The sequence below is a fragment of the Bos mutus genome, chromosome 9, assembly GCF_027580195.1.
Source record: "Bos mutus isolate GX-2022 chromosome 9, NWIPB_WYAK_1.1, whole genome shotgun sequence".
Taxonomy (NCBI): domain Eukaryota; kingdom Metazoa; phylum Chordata; class Mammalia; order Artiodactyla; family Bovidae; genus Bos; species Bos mutus.
Window position 1 is genome coordinate 87611633 of NC_091625.1, and position 25753 is coordinate 87637385.

General features: G+C 43.0%; 1 protein-coding gene across 5 annotated transcripts in view; it reads left to right on the forward strand.

The window, feature by feature from the left end:
* PLEKHG1 (pleckstrin homology and RhoGEF domain containing G1) overlaps positions 1 to 25753 on the forward strand; it is a 249046-nt gene that overhangs the window by 204455 nt on the left and 18838 nt on the right. For all 5 annotated transcript variants that reach the window (XM_070376861.1, XM_070376859.1, XM_070376858.1 and 2 more), the window contains 9 exons: positions 2003 to 2153; positions 6595 to 6726; positions 9250 to 9432; positions 9524 to 9619; positions 9803 to 9889; positions 15590 to 15623; positions 18886 to 18972; positions 22955 to 22993; positions 24457 to 24479. In XM_070376861.1, the coding sequence (XP_070232962.1) occupies positions 2003 to 2153; positions 6595 to 6726; positions 9250 to 9432; positions 9524 to 9619; positions 9803 to 9889; positions 15590 to 15623; positions 18886 to 18972; positions 22955 to 22993; positions 24457 to 24479 (832 nt within the window). The remainder of the gene's footprint in view (positions 1 to 2002; positions 2154 to 6594; positions 6727 to 9249; positions 9433 to 9523; positions 9620 to 9802; positions 9890 to 15589; positions 15624 to 18885; positions 18973 to 22954; positions 22994 to 24456; positions 24480 to 25753) is intronic.

Consider the following 25753-nt stretch of genomic DNA (forward strand, 5'->3'; position numbering starts at 1 on the left):
GGGTACATCTGAGTCTTGCCCAGTTGTGTGGTTTTCATGTTCATAGGAAAAGATTTTCTCTCGTCCCCCTCCTAACCATTTGCTCTCTGAGGCCCAAGCTTTCCCTCCCCTCCCCCATCTTCACAAGCCGTGAGCACCGGGTGTTCAGCCCATCTGACAACGTGTCTTCCCGCTTTGGACCTGGGCCAGTGATATTAAGTGTCTCCTGCATGCCTTGACAGATGTCCTTCTTCATAGCAGTCACGCCCCGGTGACTTCCCTGGGAAGAGGCTCAAGCCCTCCCTCTTGTCCCCAGGGAGAGGGCCAGACCCGCTCAGGTCATTGTCCTCGAATGTCCCCCCGTGGCCTCAATCTGGAGTTCAGTGTGCTTAGCATCTCCTGCAGGTGTCTTATCCTTGTGCAAGAACTCAAGACTTCAGAGGGTTAGACAGCCAGTGGGCAGCTGATTCTGACTCTAAAGAGCCTTAGAAAAGTCCCTGGGTTCCATGGTAAAGGATCGTTTTGAAATCTGGACTTGAAGGGAAAAATAAATCTATTTGAACAGATATTTCTCCAAGGAGTCAGACACAAAAGGGATTCTGATCGCTTCGTCAGGAGACCACCGTCCATGTCAGTTCCTTCCAAGGAGTTTTATTTTGTTGTTTGACTCCAATTTTCTGAATTAATTCTGAAAACCTATTAAGACTTGGGGAGAAAGGAGCTGAAATACTTCCACCTGCTTCTAACTTATGAGACCATGAGATTTTAATTTACGTGTGTGTGTGTGACCTCACAAGACCACCAACTTACTTCATGTATAAGATGTGAGTGTTATTTCAGCCATCTCTCTAGGATGTTTGGAGGCCATACTTCTTGCCTTTGGAGTAGAGAAGGAATCCTGAGCCATTTTTCTAATACACTCTGTAAAGCATGGTCCTTGAGGACCAAGGTTAACCAGCTGTTTCAAAAACTGAATTTGGAATGAGGAGAGAGATACCTGGAGGTGGACAGAAAGGTCTGTTCAGAGATTCTCAAAGGGAAGTTCCCTGGGGGACTAGGTCTCCAAAGACCTGCATGTAACATCACACACATTGTGCACTTACACAAACACAACCATCAAAGCAGGTGACAAATATCTGGCATGAGGCTGGGTCTGCTGGAAAGAAGCCACTCCTTTTTCTTAGTACAGTGGTGAGCGCTCCTTGCAGTGTAACTTATGAAAACTGAATGCAGATGTGAAGTTGAACAACGAACAAAGATGCTCATGTGTGTGTGCTCAGTCGCTCCACCGTGTTCAACTCTTTGTAACCCCATGGACTGTAGCCCACCAGACTCCTCTGCCTATGGAATTTTCTAGGCAAGAATACTGGAGTGAATTGCCATTTCCTATTCCAGGGGATCTTCTCGACCCAGGGCTCAGACCCGTGCCTTTTGCGTTTCCTGTATTGGCAGGCAGATTCTTTAAATTGGGGTACCGTCCAATTCAAATCCCCTGTGGCAAGTCCTATGTCCCGATAGGGGCTTCATCCCCTGGAGGACAGAGCTGGCAGCATAGATGTCATGTGTCCATGTTTCCCCACCCTCTTATAGTGTCTTTTTCTAATTCACCTAATAGAGGTGAATTGGGACCAGATTCACCCAATTCAACCAGAGGGACACCTTTTCCTCACCCACCCAGAGGCCTTCTAGTCTACCTATTGCTCTCTTGCTGCTTTATCTGCTTTAAGGCCTTGATACTTACTCTAGCGTTTAAAGGACTTGCCTGGTGGCTCAGATCGTAAAGAATCCACCTCCAATGCAGGAGACCTGAGTTCGAGCCCTGAGTCAGGAAGATCGCCCAAAGGAGAGAATGGCAACCCACGCCAGTATTCTTGTCTGGAGAATTCCATGGACAGACGGGCTACAGTCCATGGGGTCGCCAAGTTGGACATGATTGAGCAACTAACTTTTCACTTCCACTGGGATTTAAAACTTGAATATCTATGTTAAGAGTTACAATTTTGATTTTAAAATATTCTTGCAGATCTGTGGCTGTGCTAACAGAGTGTATGAGGAACAAGATGCTGGCCAAATTCTTCAGGGAACGGCAGGAAACTTTGAAACATTCATTGCCTCTGGGGTCCTATCTCTTGAAGCCAGTTCAGCGGATTCTCAAGTATCATCTCCTTTTGCATGTAAGTTTCTGCCTGCACTGGAAGGACTTTTAGAGGCTAAGGGTTTTATGTGTATATATTAAGTTTAGGAGAAAAAAAAATCAAAAGTGTCTGTGGACATATGGAAACGTTTTCCACACTCATACTTTACAACTGACTAATCTGCTTTGAGGAATTAGAGATATTTATGTGGTAGGCCTGCAGCCTCATTGATAACAGCCGAGTAGAAAGATTCATTTTATCTCTAATGGTGAAAGGGCTTACAAGTCCTTCACTCCAGGCAGTGACAGTTTCAAGCAAGGAGCTGTCTTCTTAATGAACAACAGACTTTTTGTGTATGTTTTATTTTACTTCCATGAGCCCGGATTCGGTAGGCAGTTAGGAGTAAGAGCTGTTTGTCATAGAGTGGCTTTCGTAGGAGCAAAGAGAAAGGGCTGAAAGGAGAGAAGACAGATGAGCAGTGTGATAAATGTCTTTGAGCTGGGCTTCACCTCACTTTGGGTTCTGTTCTCTTTATATCATTTCCCATTATTTGTACAAAATTTAAGGAGGCTTTAGAAACAAAAGTAGACATAGCTCTCATACATTCTTGTTTCTTATCCTCTAAGGAAGCTGATAAAAATGGAAAATAGTGTTCTCTAAAGTAATTTCATTCTGTAAGGGTGAATTGCCGTGGCAATTTGACAAAGACAGGATAGCCAAGTGGTTAGGTTAGGAGCAGGGCTGTGGTCAAGATACTACCTGGGTTCCAGTCCTGTGCATTTCCCACATTCATGGTGCCTCACAGGCAGTCAATACAGAAAAACTGTTATTTTTATTCTGTTACTTTAATTTACTTTATTAATTGGACTATAATTGCTTTCAATGGGGCTTCCCTGATGGTTCAGACAGTAGAGAATCTGCCTGCAATACAGGAGACCCAGGTTTGATCCCTGGGTTGGGAAGATCCTCTGGAGAAGAGAATGGCTACCCACTCCAGTATTCTTGCCTGGAGAATCCCACGGACAGAGGAGCCTGGCGGGCTGCAGTGTTGTGTTAGTTTCTGGTGTACGGCAAAGTGAATCAGCCACATGTTTACATATATCCATCCCCTTCCCTCTTGAGCCTTCCTCCCACATCCCTACTTTATTATTTTTAATGCTACATTAAAATCTTTTCATAAAAGATTTAAATCCAGAGTTCCTATCTATATCAACATGCCTGCGGTATACATGTATCTCTTTTTAAATGATTCCAGGCTTCTAACTTGGTTAAGCATTCCAAGGCTGCCCAGTTCACACACATTTAAAACTGCGAGCACTCTTTATGGCCCATCTTTACCAGAAATTTCTCAGCCTTGTCTGTTTGCCTGTGTGGCCCATCTTGGGAGAGTCTTGTGTCCTATGAAACCACACTGTGGATATTACTTTAGTTGTTCGATTGGCTTTAATGACCCCTAAATTTAGTGGGATTAATTTACTAAATCAGTGCCAAATAATTCTTTAAAAAATACTCGCTTTCCCATGATAGATCTTTGCTGGACTCTGCTAATATGGTATAGACTGTAGCCCGCCAGGCTCCTCTGTCCGTGGAATTCTGCAAGCAAGAATACTGGAGTGGGCTGCCGTTCCCTTCTCCAGGGGATCTTTCTGACCCAGGGATCAAACCCGGGTCTCCAGCATCACAGGCAGATTCTTTACCATCTGAGCCACCAGGGAAGCCCATCTGAGTCCAGTGTGTCCCAATAATATCTACCTAACAGCTTTCTAGACAGTAAGTCAATTAAAAGAAAAGGTTCAGATCTCTGTCACTTAAACAAGACTCCACTTGAGATTCTTACAAAGAGTTAACTGCTAGGAAGAACAGCCCTCACCCTTTAAATTAAAAGCTAGGGTATTAGTACATGCTGCTATAACAAAATGCCATAGCCTGGGTGACTTGGACAGCAAACATTTATTTCTCATAGTTTTGGAGGTTGAAAACCAAAGATAAGGGGGCAAGCATGGCTGAGTTCTCATTTGCAGACTGCCTTCTCCTCTTCGTTTCCTCGCATGGTAGAAAGAGGCAAGACTGCTCTCTGGCGTCTCTATCATGAGAGCACTAACCCCATTTACAATGGCACTACTCTCATGGCCTCTTGTTTGGTCACTAAGTCCTATTCAATTCTCTGCAGTCCCGTGGACTGCAGCATGCCAGGCTCCTCTGTCCTCAACTGTCTCCCGGAGTTTGCTCAAATTCATTTCCATTGGATTAGTGATGCCATCTAACCATCTCATCCTCTGCCACCCCTTTCTCCTTTTGCTTCAGTCTTTCCCAGCATGAGGGTCTTTTCCAATGAGTCGACTCTTCGCATGAGGTAGCCAAAGTATTGGCACTTCAGCATCAGTCCTTCCAATGACTATACAGTTGATTTCCTTTAGCATTGACTGGTTTAATCTCTTTTCTGTCCAAGGGACTCTCAAGAGTCTTCTCCAGCACCACAATTCAAAAGCATCAATCCTTTGGTGCTCAGCCTTCTTTATGATCCAACTCTCACATCCGTACATGACTACTGGAAAAACCATAGCCTTGACTATACAGACCTTTGTCAGCAAAGGGATGAATCTGCTTTTTACTATACTGTCTAGGTTTGTCATAGCTTTCCTTCCAAGAAGCAAGCCTCTTTTAATTTCATGGCTGCAGTCACTGTTTGCATGGCCTAGTCACCTCCAAAATCCCCATCCTAATCCCAGCACATTAAAGGAAAGGATTTCGACATACTAATTTGTGAAGATACAACCACTCGGTCTGTACAGTGAAGAAAAAGGGAAGAACAGTGGTTAGATGAATTTAAAACTAACTTCTGGTTTCCTGGAGTATTTTTGCTTTCATACTTGGTTTAGAGTGTTCCTTCTGTGTCTTTTACATCACTTCAGAGCTGTGTAGTCACCTATGAAGATCCCCACAGGAATACACTCTGTACTTCTGAGTCTGTTTATGATCAACAGAAGTGCCTCTCAGGCTAAAAGAAGAAATGATTATTTTTTAAAGTTTGCTCTTGATCTTGCTACTGCTGCTGCTAAGTCGCTTCAGTCGTGGCTGACTCTATGCGACCCCATAGACGGCAGCCCACCAGGCTCCCCATCCTGGGATTCTCCAGGCAAGAACGCTGGAGTGGGTTGCCATTTCCTTCTCCAGTGCATGAAAGTGAAAAGTGAAAATGAAGTCACTCAGTCGTGTCCAACTCTTAGCGACCCCATGGACTGCAGCCTACCAGGCTCCTCCTCCGATGGGATTTTCCAGGCAAGAGTACTGGAGTGGGGTGCCGCTCTTGATCTTACCTGGGAGTTATTAGTGATATGCTTTCATAGGACCTTTCTAACAGCTGAGTCTGAGTGTAGACAGAAAATGTAAATTCCTTGCCAGTTTCTAGCTGGATGGAAAGTTTGAGGATTCAGTAAAAGTGAACAAAGTGACTATAAAACAATGGAATTTTCATAATTTATACCATAAGATTCAACCTCCACCCTTGAGCTTAACATGTGTGCATGATAAGTATCATAGGAACAATCTAATTGATCATAATATCTTCTTACTGTTTTAGATATTTACATTGGGATTTAGATACCTACAATGTATTGCTGCTCTTTTAACAAGATACAGCTTCTATTAAATAAGCATTTATTTACCACCTAGCTCTCTGGTGGGCACTGTTGAGAACATAAAGGATTAAAGGGACTATGCAATAGTCCATATCCTTAGATTCACAGAAGTCTAGGGACACGTGTCTTGTGTACTTGAAAGAACTGGAATAGAACCCTGTCCCTTTCTCATCTGCCTGGGATTGTGGAATTCCAGTGTTTAGCTAAGTGCTGGTGTTACATTCTTCTGAGCATCAGAGAGTGAATACTTGAACTATAAGCTCTCTCTCAACACTCAGGAGTATCTTTAGTGAATTTCATTTGGGCTTTAAAGCATTGACTACATGAAAATACACTTTCTACATAGGTATTTTTTTTTAAACATAATGTCCACTATTTCTTCTTTAGTTTGTTGTGTACTAAGCCCTGTGTGTGATGTTTTGCTTCCTCTAGGAGAAAAAAAAATCAGTATATTTTCTGTATTTTAAGAGAGAGAACTATATACATTGGCCCCCAGGAATTTCAGAAATCTCCAACTGCAATATCAACTCTCCTATCTCCTACAATCACCCGATGTCTCTGTGAGACTTAATGGCCTATATACTTGTTTCATCATCCTTGTCAAATTCCTCCTTGTAAAATTCTAATCAACTTTCCTAACTCTATTTTTATTCATTCTTATCATTTCTTTGCAGGTTTTTCTGGTAGTTATCTCAAGACCTTAAGGAAAGATAGTAGTGTGTAAATAAATAAGCAAAAATAAAATGAGAAACTCATCATAGAAGTACCATTTGTTTCAGTGAATATATGGGGAAAAAATGAAAATAATTAGAGTGGTTTTTTGTTGTTTGTTTGTGTTTTAGGAAATAGAAAATCACCTTGACAAGGACACAGAGGGCTACGATGTGGTGCTTGATGCCATAGACACGATGCAGAGAGTGGCCTGGCACATCAATGACATGAAGCGGAAGCATGAACACGCCGTCCGCCTGCAGGTGAGGCCTCAGGGTGGCAGTATCTGGTGAGGCCATGGGCCTATTGCTTGTTACCATTTCCCAAATCAGATGTTAAGTCTGCTCAGTGTTGCAGGTCACCCAGGGTCTTCATCATAGATCTCTCGAAGAAAGATCAGGACAAAATAAAAAGATTAAGCCATCAATAATACTGATCATTGTTGAATGTAGTTCTTATGACTCAGGGAACTCAAACGGGGGCTCTGTGACAACCTCGAGGGGTGGTATGGAGTGGGAGGTGGGAGGGAGATTCACGAGGGAGGGGACATATGTACACCTATGGCTAATTCATGTTGATGTATGGCAGAAACCAATATAATATTGCAAAGTTGGTATCCTTCAATTAAAAATAAATAAATCTCTGGGTCAGGAAGATCCCCTGGAGAATGGAATGGCAACCCACTCCAGTATTCTTGCCTGGAGAATTCCATGGACAGTGGAGCCTGACAGGCTACAGTCCATGTGGTCACAAAGAGTCAGACGCGACTGGGTGTGCAAACTGTGTAAAAGGGTTTTAAGCCTCACTAGTTCACACAAAGTCATGAGATGGTGAACATGTGGTGATGGGGCAGGGGACTCAGGAAGGAAGACCAAGTCCAGAACCAGGTCCTCAGCAGCTTTCCTGGGGAGGGGAACGTCACTGCGGCATTTTAGACCCCTCACTTTTAAAATAAGACACGTTTGCGAATGTCCCTTCAATGGTCACCGTATTTAGCTCTAAATTCCTGGGAACTTTGGATGGATGCTAAGTCAGTGACCATGCCCGAGGCACCTTAGAAGATGCGCTATTTAAAAACTGAAGATCGTGTGTGCTCAGAGACTAGGCCGAGGCTCTTGGTTGTCCCTGGAGTAAAAGAAAAGCCCAGTGTGACTCCATGCTATGCAGAGCGCCTGCATTCAGCTTGGGAGGGGAGAAAACCATGTCCTTTGGCCCATACATTCGGGTTTCATCTACATGCAGCCAGAGGGTAGTAACTGACTGTCAAAAATCAAAGGAAGAGGACATTCTAATCTTCCAGGCCATATCTGCTTTGTGTAAGCAATAATAAAGGTTTTAACGCTTCATCATTGAAGTGTTCTGTGGACATAATGTCAGACATAATGTCAGCTAGATATTCAGAAATGGCTCAGTGACTGTTTTTTCATAGTTTAGGAGTCTATCTGGCAGTCTGAAGACTCCACTACATCAGTCTCTGGCTCTGAATCACCTCCATTTGTACCTTCAACTTGGAGAAGGAAATGGCAACCCACTCCAGTGTTCTTGCCTGGAGAATCCCAGGGACGGGGGAGCCTGGTGGGCTGCAGTTTATGGGGTCGCACAGAGTCAGACACGACTGAAGTGACTTAGCAGCAGCAGTACCTTCAACTTAAGAATTTTCGAGTGGTTTTGTGGGCTGCTTAATTCAGTGCTGTTTTTGAATATTTTCATTTTTCCAAAATAATAAAATCCATTTTCTTTAAAAAGTTAATATGGACATACAATATATCTCAAAGAAACTTCAAAGGCAGGTTATCCATTTTTATTTATCAAGTTCCATTAAAAATGCAATGGGGGACTTCCCTGGTGGTCCGGTGGTTAAGAATCTGCCTCCCAATGCAGGGAACGTGAGTTCGATCCCTGACCAGGGAACTAAGATCCCACATGCTAGGGGGCAACTAAGCCCACACACAGAGACTACTGAACCCGTGAGTCACAACTAAGATCCAATACAGCCAAAAAACAAAAACAAAACACACACTGGTGAAGAAATGTTCATTTCCTTCCCCCCAATGAATGGGATTAATGTCAGAAAATTTCTTAGAAGATGTATCTTGGGTAATCTTCTACCAGTTTTGATTATGGGTTACTTGTATGTGGTGTGACTTCAATTTCTGGAAGAAGGTTTTTAGGTCAGTAGCTCTGAAGGTTTTTGTCCAAAAGATAAGGGATGAGCATATCTTGGGAACACGGTGAGAAGGTCACACACTGGCAGCCTCTGTTCCTGGCTTTTGAAAGACAACCTCACTGCCTTAGTAGAGGGATTGTTGCAAGAGGGGAAGAAGTAATTAGCAACTTGTCAAATAACACCTTGGTTAAGTTCTATTAACCCTAAGAGATACCAGCCCTAAATGTAGATTTATGTCATGGACATCAGACACCACTCAGGACCCTGAGACCCTGCCGCAGGTATTTGGACCCCATTCCTAAGGCTCGGTAGGCTTTCCAGGTGGCACTAGTGGTAAAGAACCCACCTCCCAAAGCCCGAAACAAGAGGCGCTTTCGACCTCTGGGTCGGGAAGATCCTTGGAGGAAGGCATGGCAACCCACTACAGTATTCTTGCCTGGAGAATCCTATGGACAGAGGAACCTGGCAGGCTACCATCCATAGGGTTGTAGAGAGTCGGACTCAATTGAAGGAACTCAGCACGCATGCACCCATCAAAGCTCAACAAACAGGCCCCTGTGTCCTCCCCACCTTGCCCTCCCACCTCCTGTTTAATCACAGGGAATGTTCACTCTTTCAGGAGATACAGAGTTTGCTCACCAACTGGAAGGGGCCAGACCTGACCAGCTACGGGGAGCTAGTGCTCGAAGGGACCTTCCGCCTCCAGCGGGCCAAGAATGAGCGGACGCTCTTCCTCTTTGACAAGCTGCTGCTCATCACCAAGAAGAGAGACGACACGTTTACATACAAAGCCCACATCCTGGTAGGTCTGAGTGGGTGTCCTGGGTGGGGACTGGGGGTGCTGGTTCTGCTCCCTTTCGAGCCTGCCTGGCCCTCTCTGCTTGCCCCTCCAGTGCGGCAACCTCATGCTGGTGGAAGTGATCCCGAAGGAGCCCCTCAGCTTCAGCGTCTTCCACTACAAGAACCCCAAGCTGCAGCACACGGTTCAGGTACCAGTGTCCCCCTGCCTCCCTGTGAGGCTCACCCTCGGGCATGATGAGCGTCACGTGCCTGACGGCCTTTCCACGGCTTTCTGGCCACCCTGCGTGTGTCCCGTCTGGTCAGAGGTCCTAGGAGTGTCCAAGTCTTGTGAGAGGTAGGGTTTCGTGACTGTCCACCTCTCCTCCTGGTAGGCGAAGTCGCAGCAAGACAAGCGCCTGTGGGTTCTGCACCTAAAGAGGCTGATCCTGGAGAATCATGCGGCAAAGATTCCAGCTAAGGTAAGACCATGAGGGCAACAAACAATAAAATGGAAAGGAATTCAGGTCTCAGGAAGACAGCTTGATGGGAATGTGCACTTTCAAAATGAAGACTGTTGAAAAAGAAGCTACATAAGGGAACAACTGTACCAGCCATTCATACTGAAAAGATTCATATGCAGAGAGACTCTGCAGAGAGTTTTTGGTTCATTAATGCCGTTGTTGTTTGAAAGAAGAAAAATAAGGGAAAGATTGTAAAAAAATTTTCTAGAGCACTAGTAGAAAATAAGGGAATTATGAGAATTATTCAATACTGTGCTAAGCACCTAGGGTAAATAAAGCTGGCTTAGGTTCTGTGGAAAGCAAGATGCAGACTTGGCCGCGAAGGAATCTGCAGACAAGGGAGCTAGTCATATAAATGATGAACTGTTTGCTAAATATGATGAATTAATAGAGAGATAGACCAAGTATTGCAGATGAGTAAAGTATTCAAGTTTATGGTTGAGTGAGGAGAGGAAAGAAAATGCCTTTTACCTCAGTCTTGGCAGATGAGGAATATTTTTATTAAATGGGGAAAAGAACAAGGGAAACCAAGCTGAGAGAACAGCAGAAACAAAAAACAAAGAGGTGTGAAAAGGGGCCCCGTGTTAAACAGCACACAGACTGTGCTTAAATGGAAGTCCTCAGATTGAATGGTCGGGTTCTCAGGAGATGGAGTAGGAGGTAAGATTAGAGAAGTGGAAAGCAGTCAGCTGACCTTTGAAGGCTTTGAACACACACACACTAAGGAACCTGGATTATTGTAGGGGGAAGCTCCTGAAGCTTTTGGAGGGAGGGGTCTGTGCTGTGGTCTGTGCTGTGTTCTGAGAGTGTCACTTTGGGGGCAGTGTGATGGATAAGCTGGTAGAGCATCACTGGCAGCAGGAAAAGAATTGGCAGGTCTCCATGGTGGGCTGGAAAGGAGAAGAGGGGCACTGCCAGGTAGCAGAAGAGGAGGAGGAGAGGCAGTGTAGGAGAGGAGAGGGAGAAATAAGTCAAGGACGAGTCAGGTGTTGGGCCAAGAGGCTGGTGTCGTAAGTTCCAAGACAGGCTGCCAGGGAGAGGAACCGGTTGGATGGGCCCGAGAGGGAGGCGTGGTGGCCCATCTGCAGGGACAGTTCAGCTGCAGGAGAGACGCAGGTCTCTCCACCCTGGAAGTCACCAAAGCCCCGAGATTTGATAGGAGGGCCCACGCAAATGCATAACGGGAAGACAGACCCTTTAGAATCCAACATCTAAGTGCTCGGCAAGGGGCGGAGGATTTGGAGAAGAACCAAAGAAAGAGTGGCCAAATGAGGCAGTAAGAAAACCGAAGGAGAAAGTGTGGTAACAAAGGAAGGAAAGAACCTCCCTGAGAAAGAGTGGAGTAACCGTCTCAAAGGCCGCAGAGATGACAACAGATTCAAACAGAAAAGCAGATATTAGGTTTGGCAACTAAGACATAAGGGGGAGAGAGAGCAGTGGGTTGAAGATAAATAAGGAACAGACTGGGTGTGGCCTTTTTTTTAAAGCGAAGTTCAGAAGGGACAAACAGTGGTAGTTTGAGGAGAGGTAAGAGCAAAGGAGGACACTTTGCCCTCGTGAAGAATGTCGTGGGCATGTAAGCTGAGGGGATGAGGAAAGGAAGCAGGAGACAGGAAAGATAAGAGGTGGGGCACTCCTTGGAATGTGACTCTGGGGGGATGGAAGGATAGGGACATTCTTAATCCAAAATTTGTGGTGGGGGTGTGTACTGTAAATATAGTCTAATAAAAACATTAGATTGTGAATATAATAATGGGAACTCAAAACTTACTATTTACTGAAAAAAATATGTAAGAACTGCTAATGCACACCTCCATATATAAAAAATGGCTTTTTCAAATTTTAAAAGCTAGAACTAATTCCCTTGGTCTTAGGAACCAAAAATTGGTGCAACTCTATATAAAATTAACAAATCCATTCACCTTCTCTATACTAATTACACTTTTTATATTAACTTTACCAGTAGGTGTAGGGGTTAGTCTTGTCAAGAGTCAGAAACATCTTCCCTGAGCTGGGGGAAGAAGAAAAATAAAGAGAGGATAAACTTTGAGGTGGACTTGAGAGAGCTTAAAGGGTTTGCCTTCACTAAAGTTGCTGGTAATAGCATCTGCTGGGTGAGTGGAAGCAAAGATGGGGCTAGGTGTCCAAGGGCAAGTGGAGAGATTCAGAACACGTGCTAAAGAACACAGACTAGGGACTCCCCTGCTGGCCCAGGGGCTAAGACTCTGTGCTCCCAATGCTGGGGGCCTGGGTTTGATCTCTGGTCAAGGAACTAGATCCCACATGCCGAAATTAAGAGTTCCCAAGCCACAACTAAAGATCTTGGATTCAGCTGTGGAGATCAGAAATACCATGTCCCATAGCTAAGACCTAGTGCAGCCAAATCAATCAATCAATAAATATTTTTTTAAAAAACCACAGGCTAGAGAGTCAGTGGGGATGACTACAGCCATCTGTGAAAGGAATCCTGGACCCCACTGAAGCTGACCACCACGAACCAATGTGATGACTCAGCAACTTCGAAACTAGTGTGAAGAACCCTGGCACACATGGGTTGCCCAAAGCTGGGGACCAGCAGAGCAGTGAGGGGAAAGGTTAACAGGGAAGGCAGAGTGCTAACCAGTATCCAACCTGTAGTGATTGAGCATAATTCCCAGGCTGAGTGGAGCATGAAACCAACCAGGAAAACAGGTGCATGAAGGATGAGTCAGAGAACTGGTTCAGCAAGAGTCTGGGTGGAGAGATGGAAATACAGAGATCTGTCATTGAAGGAGGGACTTCTGGAGTCCTACCTGCAAGGGAGGGCACTTCTGGGTGATGATAGGCTCTGGGGGCGGCTGTGATTATGCGTTGCTTGCTGTTCTAGAGTGAAGGGAAAGGTTAGATGTCCTAAAGGATACGAAGATCCACGCTTCCGGGGAAGGGGTCTGTGCTGGGGCAGGGAGGAGGCAAGTAGAGCAGTAAATGGGACGATGCTCATGAGGGTAGAACTGGGTGGGAAATGACACGATCTGAGATTTCTGAGAAAGAAAGTCTGTTTGCTCCTTGCATACTTTTTGAAAAGTCTTTGAAGCTTGTCCTCAGGGGCTGTCAGCAGCGCTTCTGTGCCCAGGAAATGAATGTGCATGGGTGTGGGCTTTGACTGAGGCGTGAGTCTCAGCTCATCAGGGCGTTCCAAGGGGTCAGGTAACTCACGCAGAGAGGTGAATGCATTGTCTTCATACTTAATCATTTGTTTGCTGGCCTCGTCTCTTGGAATGCCCTTCTGAGCAATGGCATGTGCCATTCATAAGCCCCACCTGTTGTTCACCTGTCCCTGCGAAAATCAAAACTGCCAAAGGGGTTCTGAAAGGCAGTTATTGGCCATTACAAAATGGAGCTAGCTTACAGAACTTCCTCTTTCTCCCACACTAGGGAGTGTGTATTCCAAGCAATTTTCCCTTTATATTTTATAAGGGTTAATAGAGTCATGGTAGAATTGTACTTTTTTGTCCCTGACCCTTTTAGGATGTAAACAATCTATTTTTTCAGCTACAAATGCTTGAGCACCATTCAGTGTGCTGAGTACTTTATATGCTTATTTCTTCCTTTTAGCAAAATGCCTTCTGCTTAAGGTCTTGTTCTCCCCATTCTAGAGAAATAAAAACAGAGGCTCAGAGATGGAATGTAAACTGCCCTAGTTTATGCAATTAGGACTAGTTTATGCAATCTGGACTGAGTCCAGATTCAAACCCAGTTCTGCCTGGCCCCAAAGATGGTCTTAACTACATTGTTCCCGGGTAAAATGAAAGCAGTCTTATTTACTATGTTATATCCACTATAAGGTTATGACAATTTTCTATCTTATTTAAGCAGAATTATTACTAATTTGAATTTTTCACTTTTCTCAAGCCTATTTCTTAAATTATTTTCTTAAAGCTTTCAAAAGATATTCACTCTTATTAAATAAAATGCATAATGGGAAAAATATCCAAAAATGTATCATTGTTCTACTAACAAAACCTCCTTCTGGTCCTTTAATTGTGTGATGGTCCTTGACTGACCCCTAGTGGAAAATGTGGGAATAGTACTTTTTGCTATTAAATGTCAAAGCAAGAAAAAAAAATACTGAGTTCTTAAAGTCAAGCTTATAAATATCAAGAAACTTCCTGGAAGTTAGCCATATGGTCCATCTATAAATGTAGCATATACACTAACTTTTGTCCAGATTAATTGGGAATAAGGTGCAGGTCGAAACTGTTGGATTTTCTATATACACATGGTTCTGCAAATGCCCTTCACAGAAATTGCGCTAACATTTGTGTCTAAAATTAACTTGACTAGTAACCTCAAACTCTAAATGTATGGTAAAAATATCAGTGTTATAAAAAAGGATAAACATTTGTTTTCTCAAAATTAAGGTGACTGCATCAAGGGTTTTTTTTTTTTTTTTTTTGCCACTTAGCCTAGACATTTTTACTGTGATGTCACATACCGCGACAAAGTAAAATTATTCTGTAAGTTATTCTTAGCATAATATTTGTAGGCTCAGTCACACTACCTTGAAAAATGAAAATGACATTCAAGATGCAAGAAAGCCTACCTTATTTTTTTCTTCTTTGAATCCTCAGGCAAAATAATTCATGTTAAGGCCATTAACTTATCTTTTTATAGTTCCCTAAACATTGATAACATATGATAACAATCATAACCAAAAGAAGCCTCAAAACAATAAACTTCAGAAGCTCAGGGTTGAGGTGGGGAGAAGGATGTATGTAGAGGAAGCCAGAGTCAAGGTTATCAGGGTCAGTCCCCTGCGGGAGTAGATGGTAACTAGCTGGGTTAAATGGCTGTCATTTGCTACCAGGAGCAAGTATGAAAGGTGGGTCCTGTCTGACCATCTTCAGGTTGAGGGAACTTATGCAGAAATGTGAGAGCACTTGCCTAGTTAAGAGCTAGAGTTGGATCACGGACCGTGTCCTCCAGGGCTCCTCTCCCACACTGCAGCTCTTTCTCCCCCTCAGGATATTCCAGGGCACACAAAAGAGATGGTGGTGCAGGCACGCTGCAGGGAGCTGGGAGAGTCAGCTGATAAGTGCATCATATTTGGAGGGAGGAAAACATAGGAACCGTCCAGCAAGTATTTTGCATTCAGCCCAAAAGAATTACCATGCCCCCGTGATATGAGGAGGGCTGATGGTGTAGGCTCTGTACCTTGAAACTTTGATTGCATAGACTGAGATTGGATTCAATAGACCAGGGTTGCATAGAAGGAATCTAGACTGTATGATAAGCTGCTCAGCCAAGGTACAGATCCTTTGGTGAAAGTGTCTTTCTCTCTTTCCCTCTGCTTTTCCCTTCCTCCTCCTCCCTCTGTCTTCTCCCCCCTACCCCCACCTTCCCTCCTTTCTTCCTTCCCTTTTTTCTTGCCTGGTGGAGGCTGTAAGCTTAGCCCCGGGGCACCAAAGGGACAGCATCTACCACCCACACGAGGATGCTCAACTGTTTGCATCCCTTGAACTCTGTATTAGTGCCTAAAAGAAAGGAGTTTTAGTTTTATAAAAACTTTTCAAAAACCACTCATCCCAGTGGGGTAAAACCTGTCTTGGGATTGGTAGTTTAAACAAGGAACAAACAAAACAGGTCTTTGTAATCATAACTACATCTTCTTTCTTTCAGGCCAAGCAAGCAATACTTGAAATGGACGCCATTCGTAAGTTCTGTTTTCTTACACAATTTGAAATCTCATTGTCCACTTGTATCTATCACATTTTCTATCTTCAGGTTTACAGATGTCAGTTGTCAATTATGAGATGTCAAAACCCAACTGGAAGAAAGTAGCAGCTCTCTATTCACTGTTGTAACAGACAGAGCCAGTTGGACAGTATATTCTCTTTTTAACCCATTGGCTTCTTTCTCCATTGATTTCTCCTGGTTCATCTGTGAGCCGGCCAATGGCTCATCATCACATCTCCACATCAACTCACAGCAAGCTATGCTTCCAGGATCACCTCTTACCCCACCTCCATCACCACCAAAACAATGAAGGTCTCACAATGCATTTCCCACATCAGCCCCATGAGCAAAAAATATATTGATTATCTGTAAGAATCACACTAACTCGATAGGTGTTGGTTCCTGATACAGCTCACATTTCAAGTTACAACTGCCCCACACACGTGACTATGTCTTACACTTCTCGTAGCAGGCAGAGAAAAAATACAAGTGAGATCTTTCCAATAAAATAAGACCTGTTCAAAGCACTTACCACATCCTTGTTACTGCCCAGGTTAAACAGACTTTAAAAAGAAGCAATAGCTTCAAAGACTTACAGCTAAGTCTGACAGAAACTTTTACTGAACACTTCCTGCTTTTGAGCAATCTTTCCCCAAGTACAAACACTAATTCACTTAAACACCACCCTCTCTTCCTCCTAGCCTGCTGGTTGTTAATCTCCAGCAGGAAAAGAAAAGAAACGTTACTGAAATAAAGAAATGAGCACCAGCACTGAGATTCCCCCTTGCATGCCCACTGGACCCCACCAGGAAATGACGCAAGATGACCCCATCAGAGAGCTAGCCTGGGGCTCACTGCCCTGTGTTCTCTGAAGCCACTTATTTTATTCAGTAAAAATCTCTTTGAGATTCTTTTTTTTTTTTTTTTTTTTTGGAGGTATAGTTGATTGGTGGCTTAGACAGTTAAGAATCTGCCTGCAGTGTGGGAGACCCAGGTTTGATCCCTGGCTCGGGAAGATCCCCTGGAGAAGGGAATGGCAACCCACTCCAGTATCCTTGCCTGGAGAATCCCATGGACAGAGGAGCTTGGCAGGCTACAGTCCATGGAGTCGCAAAAAGTCAGACACAGCTGAGCAACTAACACACTTCCATAGTTGAATTTCAGTATATCATTCCCAGGTATACAACAGTGATTCACAGTTTTAAAGGATTTTACTTTATTTGTAGTTATAAAATATTATCTGTATTCCCTGTGCTGTACAATATATTCGTATAGCTGATTTATCAATATGTATATAATACAAATGGACACTCTGTAGAGAAGGTGAGGTCATGGATGGGCGTGTGAGAATGAGGAGGAAAGATGGAGACATATGAAGACCCAGAGGGGTCAGCTGTTCAGTCCCAGTCTCTGTGGTGCCATGGGTTAGTGAGTTCAGCTGTTAATTGAAAAGTTGGTGGTTCGAGCCCATCCAGGAACGCTGTGTTTGGGCTTCCTAGGTGGTGGTAGTGGTAAAAAAAAAAAAAAAAAAACAAACACCTACCAATGCAGGAGATAAGAGACACAGGTTTGACCCCTGGCTCAGGAAGATCCCCTGGAGGAGGGTATGGCAACCCACGCCAATATTCTTGCCTGGAGAATCCCATGGACGGAGGAGCCTGGCAGGCCACAGTCCATAGGGTCACAGAGTCAGACAGGACTGAAGTGACTTAGCACACACAGCTGTTCAACATGAGCGGCTACATTTGACGACATTGTTTGTTTATTGCCAGGCTCTGGGTTAGCTCTTTGACACCAACAAGGACGCTGTGTATGGCACGGGGAGCTCTGCTCAGTGTCGTGTGGCAGCCTGGATAGGAACGGGCTGGGGGGAGGGACACGTGTGTATAGGCGAGCAGCTGTGCTGTCCACCTGAAACTATAGCATTGTTAGCCAGTTATACTCCAATATAAAAAAATTCAAAATAAATTACAGATAAATTATACAGATAGTAATTACACATTCTTTTTTTAAAAAAAATATGAGGCTTGAGATCTGAGTATAACTAACAAAGAAGAAATAAATAACACAGAAAAATAATAAAGATTCTCTGAGCACACAGAATGCTGGCAAGCCTCTAACTGGCGTCCTGTGCCTCTCTTCCAGGCCAGGTATATCCACCGCATCCCAGCCGAGGAGGATTACCCTGACTTTGGTCTCAGCTGGCTGTGAACAGGATAGGCCAGTGCACTGGACCAAATGACCTCATTTGGATACCTTTGACTCTGACATTGAAGTCTATGTGGTCTTTATAATCCTCAGACCTTTCTCACACTTCAGACAGACCTAAAGATGCTTAACCTCAATTTGAAGAATACCTGTCTACAGCTATGTCCTAAAATTATTTATCCTCAAGCTTCAGGGTGCAGATGGTCACTGAATATGCTGCAATGCTTTAGACTTAGACCAGATTTTCTTAATCCAAAGTCTGTGTACCCCTTAGATGAAATGAAATGAAAATTCCTTTTCTGAGAAGAGAACTTAAACCATTTAAAGCGTGTCTAGAAAAACATGGAGGGCATCTTCCACGAGGTCAGGAAGGGCTTGGCACCCTCCACCACCATGCCAGGCAGAAATGCCTCTTGAAATTGCTCCCCAGATGGAATTCTCCAGGCAGCTGTACCTTGACAGGGTCTCTGATGTGACCCTTTGCTGCAGTTTCTCAGGGGCCTTATTTTTATCTTCTAATGGAATTGTCTGACCTCTGTGGGTCTCAGAGTTGCTGGTGAGTCTGAATGGGTGCCAGACGTTACCACACCTTACACATTTGAACTAACTTTTTAGGAAGGGGAAAGCCAAAGGTTGTAGCTCTTTCTGCCAGAGAGTGAAAAAAGTAATAGTTAGAATACAAGTGAGTGCCTCGGGTTGTGGGAGGGTGGAAGTGAGGAATGTGGTTTACCTTGCTAACACATTCCTGCGGGTCCCGCAGTAACCACAAAGCCTTGAGATGCATGTTCAACCCCGGTTATGGAAGGAGGAATTCTACCATGTCTGATGAAAAAAAATCCACAGATACCCAGGACGAGTCCTACCTGTTTTCTGAAAAGTCACGGAACAGAGCATTCTTCTTTTTTTTTTTTTGACGTATTTATTTTAATTGGAGGCTAATTACTTTACAGTATTGTGGTGGGTTTTGCCATATATCGAACTGGATCAGCATGGAACACTGCATTCTTATAGACATCTGTGGTTCTTTACAGATTACCCAGGCTTCTGTTACAGTCCCGAGGGAGAGACTTGTGGCTCTCGAAATGGCTCTGCTCCATATCGGCTGAGAAGGAAATCTGGTAAATAAAATATAATCAGATATAATCAAAATTAAATAATTTGGGGGCACTAGTAATGAAAGTCCCTTTCAGTTAGACAAAAGGTATTTTCTTTCTGGTTTTTGAACACATCACGAGTTTGATTATCTTTGAGGCTCTCAAGCTTTGGTTCTAAAAGTCTTTCTACTTAACTCTCAATTTTTCAGTTACTATAAAACATGTCAATTAACTAAGTTCACTTTGTATAGTATTTTACCATTGGCATGCAGGTATTTAAATCCTACTTACTGGCACTGGTGAAAAATTATATCCTGTAAATGACATATACCAAAACTACTTCAAATCTAAAATTTTAATACACATCTGCTAAACTAGACTTCTTGTGGTATCCCCTTAGCCCTCAGATTTTTCTTTATTTAAGCCAGCATTTACTAAGTTCCTGATTTCCTACACTGTGCTAAGAAAATGTAAAAATAATGCCCATGATTTCTGCTTGCAAGGAGTTTGTAGCCTAGTGGGAGAGTCAAAAAAGGTTGAACAAATAGCAGTTCATACAATGGAGTTTGTAGAAGTTGAATGGAAGTTTTGAAAAGCGGGGGAGACAGAGAGCTGAGCCCTCTAGGAACGACAGAAGACCACACAGAGCAGAGGACCAGGACCCCAGGTAGAATCTGCAGAGCCTGATGGTATGGGGACAACACATTGCAAAGGCCCTGAGACTTCAGCCGGCACACCTTGGATCAGACAGCAATTGCCACTTGTTTGGCCCTGCCTGCAAGGTAGGCTGGAGGTGCAGGTGAGCAAGGTAAATGGAAGGAGATGTGACTAGAGTTGCAAATCAGGGCCTGATTATGAAAGGCCAAGTAGGTCAGGAAGAACTTGCAAGTTCAAGCTTGCAAGAACTTGATCTTGCAAGAATGGAAGGATTTTAAGCAATGAGATGTTTTCCTTTTAAAAAGAGAATTCTGGCTCGAGGTGGAAAATGAAGTAGGCAGGGACACTGGGCAGGAGACTGTTCCTCTAGTCTGTGTGAGAGATGCTAAAGGTTTGGAATAAAATAGGGGTAACTGGGGTGGAACATCAATAGGATCCTGCAAGATTGTGATGGATAAAAATGGGAAAAACTTAAAATCATGTCCTGGTCACTAAGTAGGGAAGATAATGTGAATGACAAACAAGAAATACAGATGGAGGAGCAGCTGTGGGGGAGACTGGTGAGCTGAGACTGGGATATGCTGAGTTTGCTGGTTCTGTGGTCATGCTGGGGACATGTCAGATGGACAGTTGGCGTGTGAGGTCTGAGGCTTGGCATAGGGCTCTGCCAGAAGGAGACTGAACATAATCCTCTTATCAGTTCAGTTCAGTCTCTCAGTTGTGTCCGACTCTTTGCAACCCCATGAACTGCAGCACGCCAGGCCTCCCTGTCCATCACCAACTCTCAGAGTTCGCTCAAACTCACGTCCATCGAGTCGGTGATGCCATCCAGCCATCTCATCCTTTGTCCCTTCTCCTCCTCCTCCCAATCCCTCCCAGCATCAGAGTCTTTTCCAATGAGTCAACTCTTCGCATGAGGTGCCCAAAGTACTGGAGTTTCAGCTTTAGCGTCATTCCTTCCAAAGAACACCCAGGACTGATCTCCTTTAGAATGGACTGGTTGGATCTCCTTGCAGTCCCGGGGACTCTCAAGAGTCTTCTCCAACACCACAGTTCAAAAGCATCAATTCTTCGGCACTCAGCTTTCTTTACAGTCCAACTCTCACATCCATACATGACCACTGGAAAAACCATAGCCTTGACTACACGGACCTTTGTTGGCAAAGTAATGTCTCTGCTTTTCAATATGCTATCTAGGTTGGTCATAACTTTCCTTCCAAGGAGTAAGCGTCTTTTAATTTCATGGCTGCAGTCACCATCTGCAGTGATTTTGGAGCCCAGAAAAATAAAGTCTGACATTGTTTCCACTGTTTCCCCATCTATTTCCTATGAAGTGATGGGACCAGATGCCATGATTTTCGTTTTCTGAATGTTGAGCTTTAGGCCAACTTTTTCACTCTCCTCTTTCACTTTTATCAAGAGGCTCTTAGTTCCTCTTCACTTTCTGCCATAAGGGTGGTATCATATGCATATCTGAGGTGATTGATATTTCTCCCGGCAATCTTGATTCCAGCTTGTGCTTCTTCCAGCCCAGCGTTTCTCATGATGTACTCTGCATAGAAGTTAAATAAGCAGGGTGACAATATACAGCCTTGACATACTCCTTTTCCTATTTGGAACCAGTCTGTTGTTCCATGTCCAGTTCTAACTGTTGCTTCCTGACCTGCATACAAGTTTCTCAAGGGGCAGGTCAGGTGGTCTGGTATTCCCATCTCTTTCAGAATTTTCCACAGTTTGTTGTGATCCACACAGTCAAAGGCTTTGGCATAGTCAATAAAGCAGAAGTAGATGTTTTTCTTGAACTCTCTTGCTTTTTCCATGATCCACCAGATGTTGGCAATTTGATCTCTGGTTCCTCTGCCTTTTCTAAAACCAGCTTGAACATCTGAAAGTTCACACTTCACGTATTGCTGAAGCCTGGCTTGGAGAATTTTGAGCATTACTTTACTAGCATGTGAGATGAGTGCAATTGTGCGGTAATTTGAGCATTCTTTGGCATTGCCTTTCTTTGGGATTGGAATGAAAACTGACCTTTTCCAGTCCTGTGGCCACTGCTGAGTTTTCCAAATTTGCTGGCATATTGAGTGCAGCACTTTCACAGCATCATCTTTTAGGATTTGAAATAGCTCAGCTGGAATTCCATCACCTCTGCTAGCTTTGTTCGTAGTGATGCTTTCTAAGGCCCACTTGACTTCACATTCCAGGATGTCTGGCTCTAGGTCAGTGATCACACCATCGTGATTATCTTGGTCATGAAGATCTTTTTGGTACAGTTCTTCTGTGTATTCTTGCCACCTCTTCTTAATATCTTCTGCTTCTGTTGGGTCCATACCATTTCTGTCCTTTATTGTGCCCATCTTTGCATGAAATGTTCCCTTGGTATCTCTAATTTTCTTGAAGAGATCTCTAGTCTTTCCCATTCTGTTGTTTTCCTCTTTCTTTGCATTGATTGCTGAGGAAGGCTTTCTTATCTCTTCTTGCTATTCTTTGGAACTCTGCATTCAGATGCTTATATCTTTCCTTCTCTCCTTTGCTTTTCACTTCTCTTCTTTTCACAGCTATTTGTAAGGTCTCCCCAGACAGCCATTTTGCTTTTTGCATTTCTTTTCCATGGGGATGGTCTTGATCCCTGTCTCCTGTACAATGTCATGAACCTCCATCCATAGTTCATCAGGCACTCTATCAGATCTAGGCCCTTAAATCTATTTCTCACTTCCACTGTATAATCATAAGGGATTTGATTTAGGTCATACCTGAATGGTCTAGTGGTTTTCCCTACTTTCTTCAATTTCAGTCTGAATTTGGCAATAAGGAGTTCATGATCTGAGCCACAGTCAGCTCCTGGTCTTGTTTTTGCTGACTGTATAGAGCTTCTCCAGCTTTGGCTGCAAAGAATATAATCAATCTGATTTTGGTGTTGACCATCTGATGATGTCCATGTGTAGAGTCTTCTCTTGTGTTGTTGGAAGAGGGTGGTACTTAAAGCTGAGAACATTGTGCTACTATGGGTTGGGTTGGTTTTCTGTTAGGTGACTCCAGATTGCATAGCTTAGTGTTCATCCTACAGTTTTGATAGAGTGAATGTCTTGCCAAGTATCTCTAAGCAATCAGGATTTAGGTGAATTTGGGTGGCAGAGGATGAGATGGGTAGCTAGCATCTCTGACTCAATGGACATGAATTTGAGCTAACTCCGGGAGATAGCAGAGGACAGAGGAACCTGGTGTGCTGCAGTCTGTGGGGTCACAAAGAGTTGGATACGACTTAGTGACTGAACGATAATAATTACTTATAAAGAAAAAAATCTTGATTTGGTTTGACAAATGATGCTGGCCTTATTTTTCCTCCCAGAACCTTCCTCAAGATCACATAAAGTTTTGAAGACCAGCGGTAAGTCCTAGATCACTTTTTTTTTCATTCCTGTTGATATCCACAAAGTCACACAATATACAGAAAAATCAACACAAGATCAATTACAGATTAGCAGGTTTGATTAATGTCTGTAAGTAATACTGTCCCATTATAAAATGTAAAGCTGAATGACGTAAAATGTTTGTAGTATAGATAACAGTGGACATAAAAAGATTAATGCTTGTGAATATTAATGTAAGAAATCCCATTAATAAAAAAGACAAAGGACTTGTATTCCGAAGGCAGATAATATAATCTGGCAGAAACACAAACTGCCAATAAAATTTACAAATGGTCACTCACATTAGTAATCAGAAAATCATACATATACATGAGATAAACAGAGGTGAGAGAGCTGTGGGCTTGGCCAAAAGAAGAGAAAAACAGGCACTCTGAAGCTATTGGTGTATAAATTTCTGCAGTGATTTTGGAGGAAAATTTGTTAATGCCCACTTAAATTTTAAATGTGCATTTTCCCTTGAACCAACAGTTTCATATTTTCCACTTGTATATGTTTCACAATGTACACTTCCTGTATAGACATACTCACCCAGGGTTCACACATTTATGAGTATTTGTGTTCTTTTTAACAGGATACCACGTAATAAATATATCCATCTAGTGAAAAATGATTTGAAAAGTTATAAATCCCAGAGCACTACATGGAATATTCTGCAGCTGTTAAAAAGAATGATGTACATATCTGTCCACTGACAGGCTTGTGCACATATATTTAGCAGGAAATGCAGTGTTGCATATTGTACCCTTATTATATAAACAGAAGACTGGGATGGGGGGCGGGGTGGGAACAGGACCTGGAAAGATGAACATCAAACTTTTTTGATTGGGGTTGCCTCTGTGGGGTAGAATTTGTGGACAGAGTTCAATCACTTTTTACTTTACATGCTTCTGTAATTAACATATAAAGATGAGACACAGATTATCAGGGTATCATAAGGATATCTATGAGGATGTGGCTAGTAAGTCTCACCCCACAATTCCTCTTGCACCGTCCTTAGCACAGAGCCAAGGTGACCCTTTTGATCAATGCTATAGCTTTCTGTTACAACCGATAAAATGTTTCAAAATTAACAAATATAATCTTATGTTTAAATGATTTTCATGTGTATTTTTTCAGGTTATATATATTTTGAGGGAAAGCTTTTGAAACTTAATATGAATTAGTCCATTGCTCTCTCAGGGATTAAGGAAGGTACTTAACACTCAGATGTATGTCAAGTTGTTATAGTACAGGATATGTAACTTGGGTAACTGAGTGGTATTTTCTGAAAATTAGGTCAAAAGAGCCTTGAAACTGGGTTTCACTGGGTTTCAGTGATTAACAATAAGTTTAAAAGTTCTATAAAATCAGTGGTTAGATATGTATGAGATACATTTTTAATCCTCAGACTTTAAAATGTTTTAAATCTTTTGTTTTTCAGAAACAGCACAAGACATTCAAAAGGTAAGTGTTATTACATTCCTTATTTTGAAATGTTTACTTTAGGCAGCCTTTATACCTAATTTCTCCTTAAAAATCTAACCTCCAGTTTATCTTCCAAGTGTTAACAATTACATGTTGAAGTAGATTTAAGTTAGGCCTCTTCCTTCTAAACCCTTGCCCCACCTCCCCACCCCCAGCTTCATCTCTCAGAACCAAGGCGATGATTTCTTCATCCTTCTGCCCCACCTCTCTGCTCAGAAGCTGTAAAGATACCTTAGGATGTAACACCAGCACAGGCTGTGGTCCACTCCATGTTGCCCTGTGCCTGTGTGCATTTTAGACCAAGGGTCTTGCATCCCGAGTATTTGCTCCTTTTTCAAAGCATCAGCCTTTAATCACAAAGATCCCCTTCTAAGAATGCAGTCCTGCTGCTGGTATGAGAGGTGTGATCATATGTGGTATAATAAAACTTCACTATATCAAGTTTTGATTGTTCTTCCTCCAATGAAAGGTTAGAAGAAGGGGGAATAAAAATGGTATGTTTTATTGGAAGATGTATATTCACATTTATTACCTACGAACAATAAATACTGTATCCTGACCAGAGGGAACCATGTCCGAAATGCCTACGGATAGATTGGCTTAACTAACAATTCTTAGAGAACCGATCTTGGCTTCTTGCTTTCTGTTTTGTAACGATGTGGCTGTGAAAATCTCCCCCACGACTCCGCCTGCCCCACTCCTTGGCACAGGGCCAGAGTGACCGTGTTAATAAATGATGGATCTTTCAGTCAGGATGTCTAAACATCTAAAAATCGATAGTCTTATGTTTAAATGATTTGCTTAAAATTGGGGCAGGTGGATTTTTTTCAGGTAGTGCATATTTCTGTTTGGAAACTTTTGCAAGTTTATTAACATGAATTGAATCACTGTCCTGAAATATGACATAAGAGATTTTGATTGTTTTTTTAATGCACTTTGTTTTCATAAGCAAACAGCAGAAGGTGGCTGTGCGAGGCAGCCAAACTATGATCACAGAGCAAGCCTGGCTTAGTACCAGGGAGGGGAATCGCTCTATTAGTCCTAGAGATACAATCTCAGGAGCTTCTTGGAAACTTTTCATGATAATGATCAAACCAAGTCTCTATATGGAGACTAACTAAACCTTATGAAACCTGAAGACAAGAAAGAAAGAAAGCACCAATATGCTTTTTTCCTAGTGGTAAAATTCCATCTCCTAACAAAAATGAATGTATATTAAATGCAGAAAAAGACTCAAGAGATAAAGAGATTAA